We start from the raw sequence: 22,069 nt of genomic DNA, 5'->3' as shown, positions 1-22,069 counted from the left end.
TACGTTGTCTTTAAATGTATTACCGTTTACGCAATACAAGATCACCGAACAGGTGTATCGCAACAACGCTGCTAACGACATATTTTTTTTTTGTGACGCATGGTGCATACAATGAGCACATGAAGCTGCAATGAGCTTTATGTTTTACATATCTGCTGGCACAAAGGGTTCGTTAGGGACATATTCATTGCCGTGAAATACTTAGACAATTTTTCTTCTACGACCAAACTTATGTACCCCAAAACCGTTTCATGCGTATTGCAGCAGCACAACGTGTCACTGGTTGCAGACGCTATTCCCACTACTGCCACTTATAGCTCCGATTACCTGATGATTTGTAACAATAAAAAATTAAGGGTGATTGAAAAAAATATGTATCTGAGTAAAATAGAAAGGAGCGTTCCGTATCACACAATTACAATAAAATGTAGAAACGCAATTCATGTGGTACCACTCATAGTCATGATATTTAAGCATGAAGTATTATCCACTCACCTATTAAGGTGAGACAACAGAAAATTGAGTGCCTGTGAAAAATAGCGTTAAACCGCTCATGTGGACGCTCATGACAAAAACGGAGTAAATGGTATTATAATATTACTAGAATCCTCTTCTTAACGCCTTTAATATGTTTCCTTATAATTTCGATTATTTTAATAAAAACTCAATTTCGCTATTCTAACAAGTCTTAAGCAGAATGTTTGTTACTGAATGCCCCAGGCCCGCCTAGATTATTTTATTTTTCTCCACAACATCCCCTTCACATAACAGTAAGCCCAAGTGGAATGGAGATATGTAAATATTAGGAATAGCGTAGACAATTAAAAAATAAGAATGAAGCATAGAATTTATTTTGGCAGCATGTTACAAAAGACCTACTGCAGCAAACAGACGGGAAAAACACAATACATAGATCTAAATAATGTATGGCATGCAAGAGCAAAGACAGCTAAGAAATCAATTGCGATAAGAAATCAATATTAATTTTTTCAAGATGTTACAATAAAGACAGCAGAAAGAACACAGATACAGTATGCCAAGATATACTCAGCTAAATGCTTGTTCTAATACATCTACCATCAGTACCGGTGGCGCAGTAGTTATAATCTCATTTGAGAGATACCATAAGCAGCAACGGCTCGAACCGACAACCGGTTCGATATGGGCAAGCCCCTAGACGCAAGATAACCTAATTCTTGCATTCTTCAGACTTCGTAACAAGGCACCAAGCAGATGAAACTTAATAACGACACTATGGCGGCATCAGAATGTGTGCGAAAGACGGCGGCACACATTGGCGCACGCCACACAGTACGGTGGCTACGAGAAAGTGTCATTGCGCCGATGCAACTGAAAATTAAAAATAAGCAAAGAAACAAAAGGTTGAGTTGCTCAGACGTTCGCAAGCTTGTTTTTGTCGAGACAGCGCGAGCGCTACCATGTGACTCTACTCGACCATGCCCGTGCTGTTTATGTGTTCTCTCCCTCTGTTCCCGTCTTTATTTGCGCTCAATATGATATGCATATACTCCACCAATTTTTTTCGGGTGGTACGCCAATGTTGATCATCGTAGTTCTGGCACGTTTGCGCTTTGTTTCCTTCTCATGAGAAGCCCCTGGTGCCCTCGCTGCTATCGCATAGGATCACAGACAGAATCGCATGGGAGATTTTGTTGAAATTTGGGCTATCACGTGATGCATAGTTCATCCGGAATTCGACGATGCGCCTCCTCGATTATCCATTTCTGACAGTCCCGCACTATCGGAGGTGGTGCTTCCAGCCAATGAGCTTTGCGCATGCAGCGTCTCATACAGTATGCTACCATCAGGGACGGATAATCGAATAGGCCTAGCGTTCACGCTTAATGAAGCGTTGATGCAGTCGATGACACCGCACCTGTGAGACGAAGGAGCGTTTGTCGAGTACGCACCGAAAAGTAAGTCCGGCGCTTTGTGCATTCTTGTAGTTCCAGTTCGTGAAGTGTGCCTTCTTATACAGATCACAAGAAGATTAGTAAAGTTACAAAAATGATTATTGTGCGCTATTCGAGTGTTCGTTGTTTATGTCGCTGTGCACATTTAGCCAACATTTTCATGAAAATTGCGGGAGAACATATTGATGTTGGGAAGAGGTTTATCAATTATTTGCTTTCTGCTAATAAGCATTCTAGCGCGGGTGATTGTTTGATAAGAATGGGCGCTAGACTTGAAGCTGCGAAAGGTACAACAATACCTTGATTTGGCCAACTTGGGTCGTCTCGACACTTTTCGTAAACACGGGCTAAAGACGAAGACGAAAGGAACACTACACGGCTGGCGCCATTTCCAACAGGCCTTTATTTCAAACGATCATCTATTTATGCTCTGCGCATCAGTTACATCGTGCACTCATGATCTTACACACAAAAGATTGTATTAGTGAATCAAATTATGCAAACGATTGTATGGTGAATCAGTTCATGGGCTTAGTTACCTCGAAGGAAACGTCACTTCTCTTCCCTACAAAAGCAATGACGGACAGCTGGCACACTGGTCGCCGGCTTTCCTCATAAAATACGCTTCAACTATTTCGCTTTCTCTTTTTGTGTTTGCTTTTCTCAAGGCAGTTATGCCGGCAAACAAGTGTGTACATGTGCAGTTTTTGCAGCGTTCAGCCTGACTATCGTTCAGTGACTACCATATTCCTTTCTAACGTAATTATTGTGCTTTCTAGCCAGGTCATTGAAGCACTAGACACTTGATACTTTACAAACGCGTCCACAATCTAAGGGCACCTAATAGGAACCATCTGAAATACATTCGGTGTAGTTGATTTAGTGATTAGTATGACATCGCATGCGTTTCTGGTGCTTTTTCTTTTGAAGGTTACACACTGCTCGCAATTTACAAGCCCCTGAAATAATATTATTGACAGTGTAATGGTGTGCGACCTTCTTCAATTTATGTGAAACCTTATGGAGGTATAGAATTACATGTACAGGTATTTTGTCACAATCTTTTTTTTTTGCACTTCCTTCCTCGTTTTGATTTTTGAAGGCATGTCTCACAGACAGATGAAATGATAGACACTTGAAAGCTTGCGTGTTTTAATCTGTCTGCATGGCTAGGCACTCGATGCTCAGTTTGGTGAACACATGACTTTTGCAAAGGACCATGAAGGCACGGGGTGGCAATGCCCCTGTTTATCAATTTCGAATGTGCGTTATGGAAAGGCAAATCATCTTTCTTGGACGTTGGGGTTGTATCTCCAGCCATGTGGTCAGCTGACGAAAAGAAATCTTCATACCTTGAAACTGAATACAGTTGTCATTGTACTGTTGAAAAGAAAACTTGAGCCTCTGGGAACGATTAAGTAACATTTTTCGACAATTTGCTCTTCACAGCGCACATACACCAAGCAAGTAACGCTCACACAGAGAGCGAAAGAGCACAGCGCTCTTTCGCTTTTTGTCTGTAGCTCGTTTTGTTGACATTTGTTTGATGTGAGCAGATACAAAACTAGCTGTTACCAGCTTGTCCAAGCTCCAACTCTCGCGCTTGGTGTCCTTTTGGCTAAAAAATGCCCGTGCGGAAGCCGTAGTGCTGGTGATTCTTGCATGTATAAAAAAGGTTTATTGATTCCTGAACAATTTCATTTGTTCTACACACGATACGGAACTTGCCAGTGTTTACTTTAAACACTGAAATGAGTCGGAAGCAGTTTCGTATTTTCATGGTGCCCGGGTGCATCAAGCGTGTGCAGATGCTTAAAGCTTGTACATTGTTGATGAACATTAAGATGAAGCTATGAAGGATGGTTGTCAAATGTAATGATGGCCTCTCGCTAGATATGCGGAGTTATGCTTCCGGGGCCACTCACTAGTTAACCTTATCAGGTAATGCTATTAGGCCTATGGACGCTGTAGCCATGCAGTTCCTGCAGGGCGCTAGGTTACAGCTTCCTGAAAACCACTGTAATGATAAATGTTGTGCCATGGTATTAAGGGCAAACCAGAAGTTACTATCTTTGTTTACACTGTAACTTGGATCAACTCAGTTTAGTCTACCAGACAGCCGTCCATGCATGATGAGGGATGGGGTGAGTGCATCGAGACTCAGCAAGCGCAAAGGAATGCTGTCTGCTTAGAAAACCTTCGTGATGGCATTCAATTAAACAATATTTACCGAATTTATTTGCCGCGATTTTATTGTAAGACTGATGTCTTTCATTTTTAGCCGTATCTGAGGAATATTGAAAAATATTATGAATATTGCACAGGAACACTGTAGAAAAGCCGCACTTATTATGCTGTTGAAATAGAGTGCCAGCAGTTTTCCTCACTTGGCGCGCCACTTCGCTGAAGAGACGCAATCGAGCGAAATGAGAAGCAGCGGTGCACAGCATGCACGTAGTATAGGGGCGCTATAACGTAAAACTATTCCAAACCATTCTATTCCAATTCTGCTATCAACCCTCCACGATTGGTCAAAAACTTTTTTCGACCACCCCCACTTCACCTGTCTGTCACACGGCGTCACGAAAACCACGACACCTCCCCATTTGATATGATGTGTACACACTGATGATGCATGATTTGACAGAAAAAAAAGAAAAACAGTTATTTCTGAATCGACCCCTTTTCGCCATTAGCCCTCGGCTATTGGTAAAAAGTTTTCGGGCTGCACCCACTTGACCTGCCTGTCACGCTACGTCACAAAACCGCAAGAACTGATCGCGTCAACGTGACGTGTACGCGATAAAGCTGCATTAATATGCCGAACAAAACTGAATTTTCTTCGGAATAGCCGCAGGCTGCCCCGTTCCGAAAGGAATAGAAGATGGCTGCCGCCGATCGCTCAGACGCTGGCTACTCGTACCTGCCGGAGAGCATGGGTGTATTTGCGTATAATAAAACTTCTTGCGTGGCCATGTAACGTTTTCGAGCACTTTCGGCACGTTTACCCCCTCATTCTGCCAACTCTTCTTTGCTGAGGGTCCGTTTTAGCGTCATTCTTGAGCTTCCGTCGCATGCCGCCGCGATTTTCGACCAGCTGCCGCAAGCTAAGTAAGGGAAAGCCGACCAATCGTAGAGGCCGGCACCACCCTCTTCATTCGTTTATCGACTTTCAGTGCAGTGTCTCGGCCCCATCGAAGCCCTCTCCACTTGAGTGTTCTCCTCGCCTCTTGTCAGCCAATTAGATACGACAAGCCGCTCAGTGTAGGCAATGTTATTCGTTTTTCAAGCAAACAAAAGGGACCTCCTATGAACGAGGAGAGCGTTTGATTGGTCTGTTCAGACAACCCTGCGGGTGACCGCCCGGTGCTTGCGTTGCTGGTTACGCAAATTTGACATCAGGAGATTGGAATAGAAACATATTGGAATAGTTTTACGTTACATGGCCCTACCATTCGCAGTTATGTTACATGGCTTCTATTTTGAAAAAAACATGCGGCTCTATGCCAGGTGAAAGCCAGCTGATGCCATACCACACAGTCTTGGCTAGTTGCTCGTTCCTCCAGCACTCGCAAAGCATCTTGCACCACCAAAATAGCGTATTAATCCATCAGCCATATAGTGCGAGGAATCTATCTCGTCATGCGTGGCGTGTGCCCTCGAAGATTAAAATAAATAACCACGCAATTAAGGGAAGCTGGCATGTGCATCACGCGTAGCCGTCGACCCAGAGTCCTTGTGGTTAACAAGAAAACAGCCTTTTTTTGTCTCACCTGATGCACATAGCAGGGAAGTTGGCTTCGTTTAGGCTGTTGAGGTAGCCCACAACAAAAGTGGCGAAAGACTGCACCAGGATTGACTGCTCGTCCAAGTCGCTGCCGGCTGCGACACATTCGCAGAACTCTGCAGGAACAAAGGCTTCGCCGCAGTTCCTGTCCGGAGGCAGGCGTCCCAGCAGGCTAAGGCCCCTCTCTGTGGCAAGGGATGCATTGAAGCTAGCGTCGGGGAAGCGGGAGAGCGCCACGAGGGTGGCGTGCACATCGTATGCAGTCACCAAGCGTCGCTGATTCACCTGTGTGCGAGCGAGAACTTTGTTACGTATGAATATACATCAAGTGTGTATAAATTAACGTTAGCCAACCTGTTGAGCGAAAACGAAAGATAAAAGCAAGGTACAAGCTTCCAACATAAGACCTGCGGTGTTCGGCCGTGTCCGTTCGGACAACTCAACACCGTAGGTTCTAAGGTAGTACCTTGCACTCTATTTTACAGTGTAAGCTGTCATCGGCTCAATGCAATGGCCGGTTCGGTTGGAGATGGTATCTTCCGTCGCTAGCGTCGATGGCAACGATCACCAGGAATTACCAAAAACCCAGTTCGGTGCCAGGATTGAAACCAGGTTCTCTGCGTGGGAGTCAGCTACCCTCCCACTGCGCCCCGCCAGCGCTTGCTCACTGCTGCAGAAACATGCCCTGTACAAGCGTCCTAGCGCCCGAAAAGTCACGCGATGTGAGATGCGTGCCGCGTAGTGTCGATACGTGCAAACATTGCATTTCAGTTGCGTTGTATTCCACTAGGTTTCACGACTTGGGCAGCAGTTGCACCCCATTGTGTCACGTGTAAAGGGATGTAACGTGTGTACCGAGTAGCCTTGACACCTGTGTTTGCTCTTCGGTCCATATTATTGCTCCTCCTCGCAATGTACGAACCACTGTTGCTGAAGCGAATCTTTGAGCTACGTGCGCGGCTGCAAGCAGGCAACGTCGGGCTCCACAGGCCGCTGTTCAGAGAGCAGAAGCCGGTGCTCGCCGTCGACGCTGGGAGGACAGTTCAGTTCATTCTCGTCAACACGATGCAAAGAAACTTCGCCGCGAAGGACCTCTTGTGCATGCTCCCGAAAATGCAGCCTGGCAGTCTCGCCGCCAAGACCCTCGAGCGCGTGCAGGCATCTACAAGTTACCGTTTTCAAGTAATTTAGGACAGTATCCAATGGAGTTGCTCCTCCAGCCTACTCTGTGACTGCGTTTTGTGCACTGCACAATCCTGTGACTATTTTAATAATCTTTTTTGCCAGACAGCATGACTAACGTTAGCTGGGACATACTATATACATTGCAGTCACTCAGGGAAGCCACTGAAATTAGTAAAGTGAGCACTTTGTGGGGAATTTGGTGGTTGTACAAAAGCAGATACGTTATTTTCTGGTGATTATTAACGTAACAAAGCAGCACTAGTGCATTAAAGCCAGAACATTAACGCAGCACGAATCTCATGGGATGGCTGTCAATGTTATTGCAATTACCATTCAGCCATTGTAGGGACGCATTCTACTGCAGAAGTCACGTTTGAAATCTGTAGTGGTAGTTGTGACACTCCCGTTGCTTCCGCTACATCCGAAAAACATTGTATCAGGAGTTTACCAACTTTTCTGTGGCACCCGCTTGCCAAAATCAGCCATAAGCATGATGGCATGACGACAACCTTACAAAAACGCAGGGACAAAGATTGGAAGACGATGGATCAACACGTGGGTTGAACGGCAAAGGTCGCATGGCGGCAATGGCGCGACGATAATGAGACTACGATTCTGAAAGGATTACCTGGTATACCTGGAAAGGATTACTATGGTATATAGAGGATATCATGAGGGCAATATAGTGAAGAGGAACGTATGACAGCAGTGTCGTAACGACAACTTATGGCGACAACAAGATGACGAATGTAGACTGATGGCGATGCAATGACCACGACGGCAGAAGGATGAAGACATGAGAAAAGATATGTGGAAGTGAATGCTCGACGTGGATAGTGTGACATGGTGTGACGACAATAGCACGACATTGAGTGTATTTTGACCATGGCGTGATGAGGAGTGTATTACGAAGATTGTATGATGAATGGCGTGATAACGATAGCATGGCGAGAGTCAAATGACGAAGCCGCAGTGATGACAACGTTACGACCACGACGGTCTCACGACGGCGGTGGGAAAACTAGTAAAACGCTCATGAAATGAAGACTGTGACGTCAATGGCGTGACGACTACGGCAAGATGAAATTGGGATGACAAAACTTGTACGACGACGATGCAATGACCACGACGGCACCATGACAACCGCGTACCTAGAATCCCAAGTCATTAGAGAAATTAGTTACCGAGTCAGCGTAGAAGGCGGGACAATCAAGGTATGACGAGAGTCACATGTCGTAAGGACCATGATGACATCATGAGGACAAGCACATACATAGTGGCCCATAATGTTATATATCTTGGGCCACTCAGTTGGCATTGAATCCGCGAGAACGACATCATCATCATGGCAAACACCACGACGGCAGAGAGCTTGCGGTACAACAGGGTCATTTGAAAGTGACCGTTCGACCACAACGCAATGACGACCTTAGCTTGACAAAGACAGCGAAATATTATGATTGAATGACGCCAGCATCACTGCAATATAATGACAAATAAGGAATGACCACTACGGGTTGACGTTTCCGAAGTGATTACGATGGTAAAACAATAGTGTAGTGACGACGGCGTGAAGAGAATGATATGACGGCGACTGCGTGACTATGATACCGAGACGATGAGGTTACGACAAAAGTAGAAAGACGAAGCTAGTGTGAAGTCAATGGAATGGTCATATGGCCTCACGACAAGCGTATGACAACTAATGCATGACGACTGTAAACTGCGAAAGCGTGACGACGACGGAATGACGAGAGTCTGATGACAAAGCCTAATTAACGATGCAGTGTCCATGATGGCATCCCGACCAAGAGCACATACCTAATGGTTAAAAATTTCGAGGACGGTTAAGCTTCGCCTTTAAGAGCGGATCGCGATAGCATTCAAAGACCCTTTATTGTTTTTTTGTGCTTCCCGGCAATTGCAGCTTATGTAACTGTAACGTTTACCGGGAAACGCTGACGGCGAACGCTATGCACGATGAAAAAGCTTGCTGGTAAAACGCGGCCTCTTGGGTGGGCCATCATCTGCTCTTGTTTCGCACTTTTATTGTGGAAGTCTGAGAAGAGCTAACATAAAGATATGCGCAGCCGGTGCTTTTTCTTTATTATTATTACATTAGTGTGTCGGCTGCGTTCTCAAAATTCAGAGGAATAACTTTGTAAGTAATGAAAGACAAGGTGTGAGCAACTCTGGTGGTAGAAGAGTGCTTGGGTATGCGTGGTTCAGAATTTGCTTCGATTTTCTTTTGTCGGAGCAACGTCCGACGCCGGACGCGGGGCGCCGGCGCCGGATGGATAGATGGATGCATGGGTTCAAAACGCCTGAAGCAGGCTAACCCTCGTAGTCAGAAATGCATCTTAACTTGAAGCCCATGCTTGACTTGATTTAGGTGATGCCTCTCGACAACGCACCAAAATAAACGCTGAGTGTCCTGGGCGCATTCGCACCAGGCGTCATTTATATCAAGTCAAGCATGATCTTCAAGTTAAGATGTATTTCTGAACACTAGGGTGAGAGTACTAATCGCATAATATTCGCTTCAGAGCTGATGGCATTAGCAGGCACCGCTGTCGTGCCGGAAATTACAAATGGTGTATCCTGAAAATATTCAGTTCACACGATAGGTAGTGGTCAAAGAGAGTTGCTCTGAAAGATGACGGAGCTATCATTAAGCGATCTGACAACCATGATGTGGTGTTGACTGTTCAATTGAATCACCGTTGCGATGTCTCCTTGAGTGTTTCGAAGTAGGGACAATTTAGTAGTACTATTATGCGCTGAGATGTATACTGTCTTGATTATGTAATTTCGTGTAATAATAGGCATCTTGGTTATTGTACCTTGCGTTTCTTATGCAAAATTTTGATGCGGAAAGTATGTTCCTGATAAATTTGATATTACAATCTTTTTGAATAATCGTACTGTTGTATACCGGGTGCAAATTGTTTTAAAGTGTAAAATACTCCCGAGTTGAAATGAGCTAATTTTTCGTTGTGGTTCACTAGCCTTCAGGCGAGTGGACGAGTACCATGTGCTGATGTTGGTCAGCAGATTCGTATTTTGTCGCGATACAATGACCTGGCAGCTTCTACGCACTCTAGAGCACTCTGGCTGTGCTCTTTACCTTCGGTTGGTCGAGATGGAGTGCGCGGAACACATTCAAGTGGTGCACTGACAGCGCCGCGCTCCGACTTACAGCACTCCGAGGCACTCTCGCTTTTACCGAGCACCAATGAGATGCGGCGGATTTCTCGCCACGTGCCTGCTACAACTTCTGTGCATCGCTCGAAGCCTACTGCGGCATCCCGACAGCAGTAGCCAGCGCTTGCGACTGCAGCACTGAGGCCTTCGTCCGCCATGTTGGTTCCGAGAAAAGTAGCGTTGAAGTGATTCAGTTTCCTCCCTTCAAAAGAAATGGCTGTAGTGAGCAGCTAAACATTGAGCTGAAGCACGCGTTCTCTGGATTCGATATGGAACGGGCCCCCACATTGAATGCGAACCTAATTCAATGTCGTAGCAAGCTCTCTAATTTGCCACAACTATGCTGATAAAGTATTTTAACTGCGCACCTCTAGATTAACGGCGACTCCGGGATGGCGCTGCAGCAAGTGTTGCGGCAAAACAACGTATCCGAATGGAGTCTTGTCCTCGTGTCGGCCAATGACGGTTGCACGATTGCTACCAAACCGTGCACCGTGGTCGCTGAGTAGGACCAGTGCGGTGTCATCGAAGGCGCTCCGTCGCTGAATGTGTCGCAGCAGGCCGTACACTGGCTCGTCCAGCACCAACAGGGCATGATCGTTGCTGTGCGGCACGTCCGAGAGCCAGGCGTACGCGAACACAGGGATTTCGTGCCGAGCGTTCAGACTCAGCACGTCGGCCAGGTAATCGAGGAATACCTGCGACCCAAAATTCGTGGCGTCATGGATTCCCGCCTTCGGGCATGACCTAGAAACATAATAAGACTACATGCAGCCACGGTTTAACCTTTCTTTATTGAAGCCAAGTCAGCGCTCTTCGTTGGGCATTCGGAGCGCGCTCCACAGAGCGTAGGCTGTTCGGCGCCACACGTAGTAGCCCTTAGATTATCTGGCGAGAGGCTGGTAGCAAACTATACAAGGGACGCATTAGTGTCTGTTGAACAGTTCTCAGGGACGCTACTGCAGTATCTGTGATAATACCTTGACCTAGCAGCCATACAGGGCCGACTCCACATGGTATCACTGCATACCAGTACTTGTGCGCTTAATGCTTAGTGAAACTCCTTTTTCGAAATTTTCGCATTCCAACGAGGGAGGTGTATGTGCGGGCCTTACACAAAGGCACACCTTACTCGTGTAAACAAGAGCCTTGTAGAAATGCGGTGCTCAAAGTAAAGTATGAGTATCCTTATACAATTGAAATATCAGAATACTGCAAATCGAAAACATTAATGATACACGTACGTCTACTTAGCATCTAATAACTTTTTCTGAGACGTTTTCCCTAACTGGACACTTTTCTGCATAAATCACTGAATATGACATTGTTAAAAGTATGAATAACAAGAACACTTTAATCAAAATTCATAACACAGCACTGTGCACAGGTATAAACTCATAAGTTCACATTTAGATAACTTATGAGCGTGCAAATCTTTATGACATGAGTCCAGTTGACTCGTGAGCCTAACTTTGAAGATCCTAGAAAAGGAGATTACTACTTTACACTCTTTTGACTGTTACCAATGGTAACTGTCAACAGAGTCACTGGGTAAGAAAATGTTGTTCTCAAAATAATTTCAAAGTTTAAGCTATTCCAAATACTATAGAAGTGGGTAATGTGTGTTACACATAGCTGGAATACCGACAATTATGTATGTAGGAACCACTTAGAAAAAAAAACTTCTCAAAGGAACGTTTAAAACGACCTTTTGCAGTTCATCGTACTCAGTCCGGAGCTACTTTGATACATATCTTTAAACTACATAGGGTGTTGTTTACTTTGTACAGACCAGCAGAAAACACTGGTTGTGGAGCAAGACTTGTAGAATCAGTAGGGCTAGTGGAGCTAATAAGCTAAGTAGGACTCTGAGTACTTTCGGTTAAGACAAACCAATCACTGTTTTTCTCACTATTATTCTCTTCGGATGAACAAAAAAAGAACAAGCCTTCGCTTCCTTCGATGGCCACACTATGAGAAGGAATGGCCAACTGTGGTTTAGTAGAGCTTCTGGAGTGACGAAGGTTTCTTGACACTCTCGTCTTCTCGCTCTAAAATCTCGCACGAGTGACTGCGTTAGCAGGCGTTTGGTGCGTCGCGACACCACCGACCGCAACGCATGCGGATGAGCCCCTCGCCCTTTTAACAGTGCGTGGCTTAGCCGTCTGATATAAAAATGGGATCCCGGTGGTTGTGCCGATGCTCAGCGTTCACAACTTTAAGGCCCCCTCGGCCAAGGCAACGCCATTGACCTCGTCTTTACGTAGACACACCCCTGACTGAACCATGTCGGCGGAATTCGGTAGTTGACTGTTCCCGTCCTCCTCTCGAATCTTTGTCTCACTTAAAATTTTTCTTGTCTTCTCTTTTTCACTTCTGGTTTTCCAGTCAGCAAACAATAGGCTTTCGGAAGTAGACCAATTCTTTTCTTGCTTTAGGCCAACTCCGTTTGAGAGGGAAAGAAAAAGGACAGACAGGTGACAGGGTGAGCGCTATGAGCCAGTTTCTATATACCATATTTTGGTTATAGCAGCTATGTACAGCTACCTTTTTCGATTACTTTGGGTAGCGTAGCGTCCCTTCGTAGAGATAAGTGGTGGCCGTCTGGTGTCGAATATAGATAAATATTTATGGCTTTGTCGTCCTTCCTCCATCTTGCTGATTGCTTTCGAATCAAAATAAAGCAAATGAACCTGGACGCGTGCTTCATTTCTTACTACTGCCGGATATGCCCAAGGGGCATGTAAGGAGACAACGCCGCCGCAGACTCCAGCGTCTGCCCAGCCCATAAAATGTGTTGCCGGGACTGCGTCACCGCGCCCTTTGGCGACAGCAGCCAGAGCTGTTTCGCCGTCCCTGAAGGAGGGCCCATCGACCTCCGGGCTGGTAGGCTGCAAGCTTCCTCTCTTGAGGTAATGCGTTTAAAACGAACACACCGTTTACAAGAATGGTCATCCAGCGCGTCAAAACATGCAGTGCCCGTTACACCCAGCCAGACGGCACAGGGAGTGCCAAAGTACGACTGAAAGAAAAACAAGCCCCAAGTACTGCTGCAAGAAATACAAGCCCCACATTAGGGTGCCCGAAAAGGGTCCTGTAAGCTAAGCTACCGGAACTTGCTTCTTTTAGACACACAGCACAAACTTCTTCCTTGATATCGATACTCAAATATTTCAATGGAAGGCTAGAGTTCTTCTCCGGAACACTCATGACGGCAATAAACTATGCGATTGGTTAATCCAAAGGTGCTGCGTGTTCAAGACAAAACTCCTAAATCTACGCACTCAATCCTTCTCCTCCCAAACACCAATTTCGGCAAAGACAAAGATGATGCTGCCACGCCGTCTGTTGACCTAGCAATCCTTGTATACAGTTCTGTAGCGTGTCAACATGTCGCCCTTTGATACCCGTTGAGACAGTGTCTGTTCGGGCAATGCTTTTCACCATTTTGGTAACTATATGGTCCATAATATTACCCCGAAATATACTCTCGAGAAAACAGACTTCTACAGCTTCATTCATTAGCTTCCCGAACCCTACATACTCGTGGGTAATATTACCGCTAACAACACGATGTGTGGAGACTCGCGATGCAACACGAGCGGTCGATTCGCAAAAAACGTCCAGATCCAGTGCAGATGACTATTCAATAAGGAGAAAATGTATTACAATCTATATATTAATTCATATTCAAGGACACACCTGTCAGCTGGATCTGCTTCTTTCTTCTATGACTTAAAATAAAATGTAATAAAAATAGATTCGGAAGTGATCATTTTCTTGCAACATTAAACTTAGTAACACAACCTGACACTCCTCCGCGCTCCCTCGGTAGAAACCAGCCTCCGCCGATTGGAAACTTCTTACAGGGCGCTATCATCATCATCATCATCCGCCTGGTTATTTAGCTCTCGGTGATTGGTCAAATGTTTTCGGACTGCACCCACTTCACTTGCCTGTCACGTGACATCACAAAACCACAAAAGCTCACCGCGTCAAAGTGACGTGTACGCGATAAAGATGCAATAATATGCCGAACAAAACTGAATTTTCTTCTGAATATCCGCTGGCTGCACCGTTCCGAACGGAATAAAAGATGGCTGCTGCCGATCGCTCAGCCACTGGCTGCTCGCACCTGTCGGAGATCATGGGTTTATTTGCGTGTAATAAAACTTCTTGCGTCGCCGTATAACGTTTTCGAGTACATTCGGCACGTTTACGACCGCGTTCTGCCAACTCCTCTTTCCTGAGTATCCATTTTAGCGTCATTCTTAAGCTTCGGTTGCATGCCCCGGTGATTGTCGCCGAGCCACCGCAAGCTAGGTAAGGGAAAGCGGACCAATCGCAGACGCCGACACCACCCTCTTCAACCGGCTATCGATTTTCAGTGCAGTGACTCGGCCCTTTCGAATCCCTCTCTACTTGAATGTGCTGCTTGCCTCTTGCAAGCCAATTAGATAAGACAAGCCGCCCAGTGTAGGCGATGGTATTCGTTTTTCAAGCAAACAAAAGTTACATCCTATGAACCAGGAGAGCGTTTTATTGGTCTGCTCAGACAACCCTGCGGGTGACCGCCCGATGCTTGCGTCAGCGGTTAGGCAAATTTGACGTCAGGAGATTGGAATAAAAACATATCGGAATAGTTTTACGTTATAGCGCTCCTGTGTTTTTGTGACTCTTCCGATGTCTGTCATTCTGTTTTCGGAATTGTTTTTTGTACCCCTGTCACACGGGCAATGGTAAGTGCACTTTCAACGAGTGCCCTTCGGCGCTATAGTGTCATTCGCAGAATGCGACACGGGAACGTTTAGGGACACCACAGAGCACACTTGTCGAGACATGTGTTCGGTGAACTCGCTTCGCAGGAGCCATGTCTATAGCCTCGTTTGCAATAAGTAAAAAATCAGTAATATTCAAAGCAGAGTCAGGAGTAAGTTTATTAACATTATTTTTTTATTTCCTAAGTTCACAAGGTCAAAAAGTTTGCCAAAAAAATGCAGCAATGCTACTCTCGCGCTCTGGCTATTTACGGCCCACGCCGAGTAATGGCCGAGCAGTTGTTTGGCACAACGCGTCGTTTGGAATGGTACTGGTCAAGTCTTGTTGTCCTTGCCTTGGCTCGTGATGAATAATCTTATTATTAAGGTGGCAACTAATTACTTCAGTTTCACTTAAGCTGATCGTAAATGGTGTTTATAACAATACCAAACTCTTCTTGTGTAATCATTCTTTAGCTAACATCTGCTTTGCCTTCTGACTCCCGATCGTCACCGTCACCAATTCGAAAGAATACTTTTCTTTCTCGTATAACAGCACGTCGCCAAAAACACTCAGGGCGCTGAAGTTGATTTGCTCAAAGTGCACTTTAATTGGCGCATGTGACAGGGGTGTTAGCCCCCGATATGAGTGACACACTTGGAAATATGTCCATACGTTGTATACAATACCACGGTGCCTTCGCATAAAAATCAAACTAATATGGTTGCTTTCACTTAGCATAATTAGCGCTCACATTCCCAAACAGCTTTATCGCACCTAAAGAAGCGTCGCCCTTCAGCGGTAATTTAAACAAAGCTGACGTGGTGATGTGGTTTTTCTTGCTTTATGGCCGCGTAGGAGGTGAGGGTATACACGTTGTAGTAGGCACGAGTGAACGAAATGAAACAAAAATGCCTTGGGCGTTGACCGCTCTTGGGCATGGGAAGTTTGATTCTTTCTTGCCTATTGCCGCAAGGATCAAGCCTAGCTTCTGGCCGCCGCTTCCACGAACTCCTTGCTTCGCATACAGCGGCGAACAGCCGTGGAAGGACACCACGGAGCAATGATGAAAGCATGAGCTACGCGTTAACTGAGCCGTAGAGCCATCATTTTTGTTTTTCCCGTGCGTACGATAGGATGACGGATGACACTTTGCTGCAAGTGGATAAATAAAGCTTCAAATATGTGACGACAGCCATTGGACAGAGAAGAAACAACGGCCGCCGGCACATCTGCAGGGTTGTACAACAACAGTAACAGCAGCAGCAGTGATAGCAATAGCAGCGGCGGTGGTGGCGGCGGCATCACGAGCAGCATAACGCAAAGTCTTGGACGGCACGGCGAAAGATGGTCGACTCGAACTCAAACTGACCTGCGTCTTCAGGCGGGAGCCAGCGCAGTAGTTATCGATACCTCCGTTCTCTTCCATGGCGTGCACGACGGGCAAGGGGTAATAGTCGGTGGGCGGCTTGCGGAAACCACGGTAGTTTGGGTAGGCGAACAAACCGTAGCAAGGCATCTCTTCCAGAAAGAGGGTGGCGTAACCATGCGATGAGTAGACGTTCCAGAGGAGCGACAAGTTGTCGAAAATGGTGTCGCGGAAGCGCCGTTTCACGTCGTCTGCAGGCTTTCCCGTCAACAGTGGTATCTGGTTGCCGAACGAGCTATCACCCACCTGCAGCACCGTTGTGAAAAAAGCGATACGATGGTAAGTATTAATAAAAACTTTCCATTATGACTGGAAAACAATGTACATTCGACAGGCCTGCCATAGTGACGTTGGGTTAGACTGGCAGAGCCTGATCGACAGGCAGCATACAAACTTTTAACATGACAGCATTAAACCAGGTAGCACGTCTTCAAAACGTCGTATTATTGGATTCTATGTCTCAAATAGATTTTTCGCCAAATTGGACGCACTAATAACATCGCAAGCAGGATAGCTTAAAAATTAGTGGTGTATACGTTTGAAAAACGTTTTCGTAAGATTCGCCTCATCTGTTCAATTAGGGTACCGGGTTTTCGATGACGCCGTTCTTGGCGGGAAATTGTCCATTTACCAAGCGGCACTAGCTTTGTCATTGCCCTGTTGTATTCGTCCTGTATTAGCACAAATTCGGCTAGGAAAAAGGAAGCCTTTTGTGGTGTTGACCGAATGTCAGAAGAGATGGATTGAAAATTAAGTTGACACCGCAACAGGCTACGAAGAAATGGTACACGAGTTTTTTTTTATTATTATTCAAATCTTTCTGACGATGTTTCAGCCCCTTGCAGTAGTTTTTTTTTTTCATCGCCGCCAGTCAAAATGTCAGACGACCGATATTTCACTCTCATCGTTGTGCAAATTCATTCATACGACGCACTATCATCAAATGGAACCAATTGCCATCGCACGTAGCTACTGAAGGATTCGCAGCAAAATCCGAATAGCTGCTGGACACTGAGCACTATGGCTGACCTAACTTAATTCTGTTTACTTTTTACGCAGTTCGTTTTCCCCGTTTCTTACATACTGAGATGAATTTCATCGATGGCATAATAATTTGTCTACTGTTCCATCTTGTAAGCATCATTATGCACCGTATATATTAGGCTTTCTTCATGTTACTTATAAATATAGGCATCCAGTTAAAGAGCGAACATCACTTTCAATGGCACTGAAGCAGTAAATCGGTTAAGCCGTTACTAGAAACGGTGTTCTGCAGAAAGTGTTGGTGTGATTTCTACTCTGAGCACAATGTACACAAAAGCAATGTCCAGAAACCACCGTGGATGACCGTCAGTGCAAGCGAATAACCCAAACGTGCAAGCCATCAAAAGAACGAGAGAGAGGGAGCGAAATACGGTTGGCGACAGAGCGAACGAACCAACGAACGTCTTCCTTGCAGATCTTAAGTACGACGACCGACCACCCATCGCTGACAAACATAAAAACAGCCGAAGACCGAAAGCTATTTATTATTCTTGGGCCTCTGACAAACACAAAAGCAGCCGGAGACCTAAAGCTAATTAATATTCTTCGAACCCAACGATGTAGGCTCGCCATGCCTGGACGCATAGTTTGGTGTGATCACGCCTGCTCAGACGCGCTTATCGTCTCTTAGCATGCTATAACTACAATGATGCGGCACTGACGGCATGCGAAATGAATGGGGGAAATGAAAGGCCTGCGAAATGCACAGCGGCAAATCCAGCTGTAGCTTGAAACGAGCAAGCGAGCCAACTCGCGAAAGAACAACGTAAGAGAGGGCGGCGTCTGGCTCTCCGTTACGTGATTCACAGTCGAGAAAGAGAAATGCGCGACGCGCGCACCAAGCCTTCACACCACAGCGCTTCAAAAATCCATCAACACGATGCAACCTTACGCGAGGTGGCGATATGATACCGTAGTCACATCGATCCCATGACCAAGCGTGTGGCCAAGGCTTCCACATCCATCAGTGTAAAAGCGGGCTGTTACGAAATTGCACTCGTTTGGACAGTCATGTGTTGCTGTTTTCGCTCGCACTGTCCTTTGTCGTACAAGTACTGCAGTGTTTTGTTGTCTTGAATGGCACTGTGTTTGGAGTGATTTGTTCGCATAATTTTAATTTGGAAAGCACCCGACCATTTCATTCGAGTTCGCCGATTGATAGACACTAATTTGCTGTTCAAGCTCATTGTCATGTCCCTATGCCTTTGTGAGGCACCTTTTCAGTGAAGTTGTATAAAGGCGCTGAGAGCAGTATTAAGATGAAAGTTAGAGAGAAAAATTATGCTTTTGCGTGCCTATGATCGGGATCGGCCGTCTTGCGTGAAACTGGCAAGTTTTGCAGGATGCGAAGAAAGGCGGGAATTGTGTCTGCTCACGTTGCCTATATTCTCCGTATTTTCGTCTCCAATTTAGCAAGAATGTGGCAGACAAGAGAGAAGACAAACGGGCCTTTTACTAATGATTCATTCCGAGTACGGTAGTGCTAGAGATGAGGTGAAGTGCCCGTCTTCTTTCGTGAGCTTGTGCTACAGCACACTCATAGACAAATCTTTGAGCCACACCATGCTGTTATCGCTTGCGATTCAGCTTCTTCAATTGTGTTTTGACCCCTTTTATTCCGCGAGATTGGTATTTTATGGTCTTAGGAGGAACTTTGTGTCCAATATGAAACGGCCGAATTTGATTTTCTTTGCTGCCTCTTAATATTGCGCTGCTTGTAGCTTTTTTCTTGTTATAGTTTTTCTAGTTCGCGAATGCATAGCGCATATCCTCTGCGTAACTCGCTAGCAGATAATGCTTCGTGAGTCGTGAATGTCCTTGGCGTAAAACGTCCTGTTACTCCATGTTGTCACTATTTGTGATTAGAGACTGGTGCCGGTGTCTAAGTGGCGTGGTCTTCTCGGCACTTAGTCGGCCGCCTTCCCAGTTCTTGCCTGTGCCATGTGCACGCACGAAGTTTGAAAAGTACTCGCGTGGTCTTTTTTTTTATTTTTCTTGCACTGTCCGTGCACTTTGCACCACAAGGTATTCCAGGGTTCTTGGCCCTTCTGCAACAAAATTAAGTAACCTCAATTTAGGCATGTTGGTACACAAAGTATGGTAATGGGTAAAAGTGCATATCATTAGCTTCTTAGAGTACATGTAATGTGGGTTATTTGCAGAGCAATTTTAGCCATGTCATTGCGGAATTGACTTGTACATGCTTAATTGCATATATTGGTCCCTGCCTGGAGTACTTAGCAGAAGATGTGATTAGACGGCGACAGTGGGCCAATAAATGCAGCAATATCGGACTAATGCTTGGAGAACTTAGCGTGGTATCTTCAATCGCAGGAAGCAGAAACAGATGACAGGTGTCATAAAATGTTATAATACTTTAAGTGCATAGTGATTTTAATTCTTGCTCCATTGCAAAGCGTCAACTGATCGTTCTCATTCAGACTACTGCCATCAACACAGTGGCCCCTGGTGAAAGGGCGGGAGAATATGTGGATATACACTGGGGAATCTTCCCAGGTATGCTTTAAACAACGTCCTCCAAATTGTTTAAGGAATGCAAGCAGTCGAACTGCTATCCGATGTAGGGCGAGTGAAGCAGTTTACATTGTCAGTGCATAAGTTGTCGCTAATTTCAGTTCACATGCTTCGTATAGCTGATGTGGAATCTACATAATATGTGCCCATTTCATTGAAGAGCCTGTTCAAAATAACTTCCTCAATACATTTTTGCAGTTAGCATTGCTTATGTTTATTTCTTATGATCTAGACACAGTGTTGGAATTGCATACTTAATGAACATGCCAATTTCATAAGTCCTAAAATTCAGTATATCATTCACATTGTTCCTTAAGTGTGCTGTTATATGTTTCGTTAGAAGCTGCAAAAATTTGAAAGAAAGTGTCGGTCTGCCCATTTAGCACACCGAGACGGAACACTTAAAGTTCTGTGCTATCAAGTGAAAAGTGAGCGCCAGCGGTGGTATATGGGCAAGTCGTTTTGGTGAAGCCACTGCACCTGCATTTAAAGCCTTTCAGCTACCAGCGTAGTGCGAAAATACGTGTCCGCTTCAATGGGATGGAGAACCAGTCCAAATATCTGGGCATACCTGTCCAGGGCAGCAAGCGTGTCTACATTGAAACCATTTCATGTACCAGCATGTACGGCAGTTCCCATGGCAGCGGCACTGTAGCCTATCAAGTGGTGTGCTCCCAATTGGTTCATCAACGCAGCTCTGTCTGGTCTGTGCGCCAGATATCTTTCGATGTGAAAGTGGGGGTGAACTGGTAAAATATTTGATCGGGGCTACATGTGTGCAAGCTAATAGTCATTCAGAGTGTTTTTTAGAGTGAAGCTTCTTAGGTCCTAGCTGCTCGGCATTATTTGTGTCCATGTCCGTTAGCGAAAATATGGGCCGATTGCGGTGGCAGTGCAGGCCCAGAAGCAATGACACGTACCGCTGTAAGGCAGAGGCTTCAAGCACTTAGCAAAGTTTAATGCACAGGGCATACATTTTTTGGAATCACGGATACAATATACACAACAGCGTACCTTTCAATAATGAGCAAGCGCAAAACAAGTGTCTGAGCCACATAATTGATGATTAGTGGCGCCTGCTAACACTGTCAAGCACGTAGCGCTAGCCGCAGGCCTTCCCGGCAGCGATTACTGCTGCGGAAGCTGCCGTGGCGATGGCAGCTTGCGACGTGGGAAGTGACTGCCCTAGCCTTTCGTATGTGGAATAATCAGCCTAGCATCTGATTTGAATGATGTTGTAGCACCCCTATAGGCGGCGGTGTTCTGTCAAAATTACAATGGATGAACAAAAAGCTTTCAGACACTAGTGCCTGATGTCCACGAATTTTATCTTTAGCCGTGCCCACTCAATCATGCGGAAGACTGATTCCGTCAATTCCACTGCTCGCGCACCGTCAGAGTGTAAGTTTTTTTATTTGGTCAAAACAAATACAAGGTTTGCCTGCAAGGTAAGGCAAAATGAGGGCGCATACCTCCTGACTAAGGCTTTTTTCACTGCTGGGCGTGTCCCCGTCGTCTTTTGTGACGGACCATTGCGGCACGTAGTAGTGCGCTAAAGGGCCCCCTCTCTAGTGAGGAAGCCATGAGCTGGACGAATGGCGAAGCATGAATGGCGATGGTGGGAAATGCACACGGCGAGTAGAACTCGCATGATCGAGAAGGAATGTGGCAGCAGGACTGGCTAAAGTGTCAAAGACCAAGTAGGCAGGCTTCAGACGGTCGACGGAGACCGCATCTTCCCCACCGTTGATGAGCACCAGGAAGTGCTTCAGTGTACGGTTGAGTACGTCGAACGGACCATAATACAGGGGCTGTAAGGGAGGACGCAACGCGTCGTGGCGCCGCAAGACGTCTGTGAAGCTCTCAACGTAAGGGTTGAAGTATACGGGGCGCGAAGAACAACGTTGTTGCCGGAGCACCACAGGGCCCATAGCGTGCGTAGACGATAGGTGTAGTCTGAAACGTCAGCAGGTACGTCGGGCGAGTCGTCGAATAATTAACCAGGGACTCGTAGGGTCGTGCCAAACGTAAGCTCGGCGGCGCTAGTGGAGGAGTCACCGCGAGTAGTGGTGTGGATGCAAGAAAAGGAAGTCGCTCGATTCATGATGAAGCAAAAGTCGAAGCCATAGTGAAGCCTTCAGTTGGCGGTGAAAAGGATTGATGATCCAATTGGATATCGGTTGATAAGAGGTA

At 45.8% G+C, this 22,069-nt stretch overlaps 1 protein-coding gene across 1 annotated transcript in view; it reads right to left on the bottom strand.

Annotated features, from left to right (window-relative positions):
- Nucleotides 1–22,069, bottom strand: part of LOC135909746 (uncharacterized) — a 36,769-nt gene that overhangs the window by 6,262 nt on the left and 8,438 nt on the right. Inside the window, exons 2-4 of the mRNA XM_065441809.1 lie at nucleotides 16,241–16,543; nucleotides 10,479–10,808; nucleotides 5,708–6,006 (exon numbers count right to left, since the gene is read on the bottom strand). Of these exons, the coding sequence (XP_065297881.1) occupies nucleotides 5,708–6,006; nucleotides 10,479–10,808; nucleotides 16,241–16,543 (932 nt within the window). The remainder of the gene's footprint in view (nucleotides 1–5,707; nucleotides 6,007–10,478; nucleotides 10,809–16,240; nucleotides 16,544–22,069) is intronic.

Source organism: Dermacentor albipictus, chromosome 8, assembly GCF_038994185.2.
Source record: "Dermacentor albipictus isolate Rhodes 1998 colony chromosome 8, USDA_Dalb.pri_finalv2, whole genome shotgun sequence".
Classification (NCBI taxonomy): Eukaryota; Metazoa; Arthropoda; class Arachnida; order Ixodida; family Ixodidae; genus Dermacentor; species Dermacentor albipictus.
Note: the sequence above shows the minus strand (reverse complement) of the source record. Positions and strands in the feature narration are given on the sequence as shown.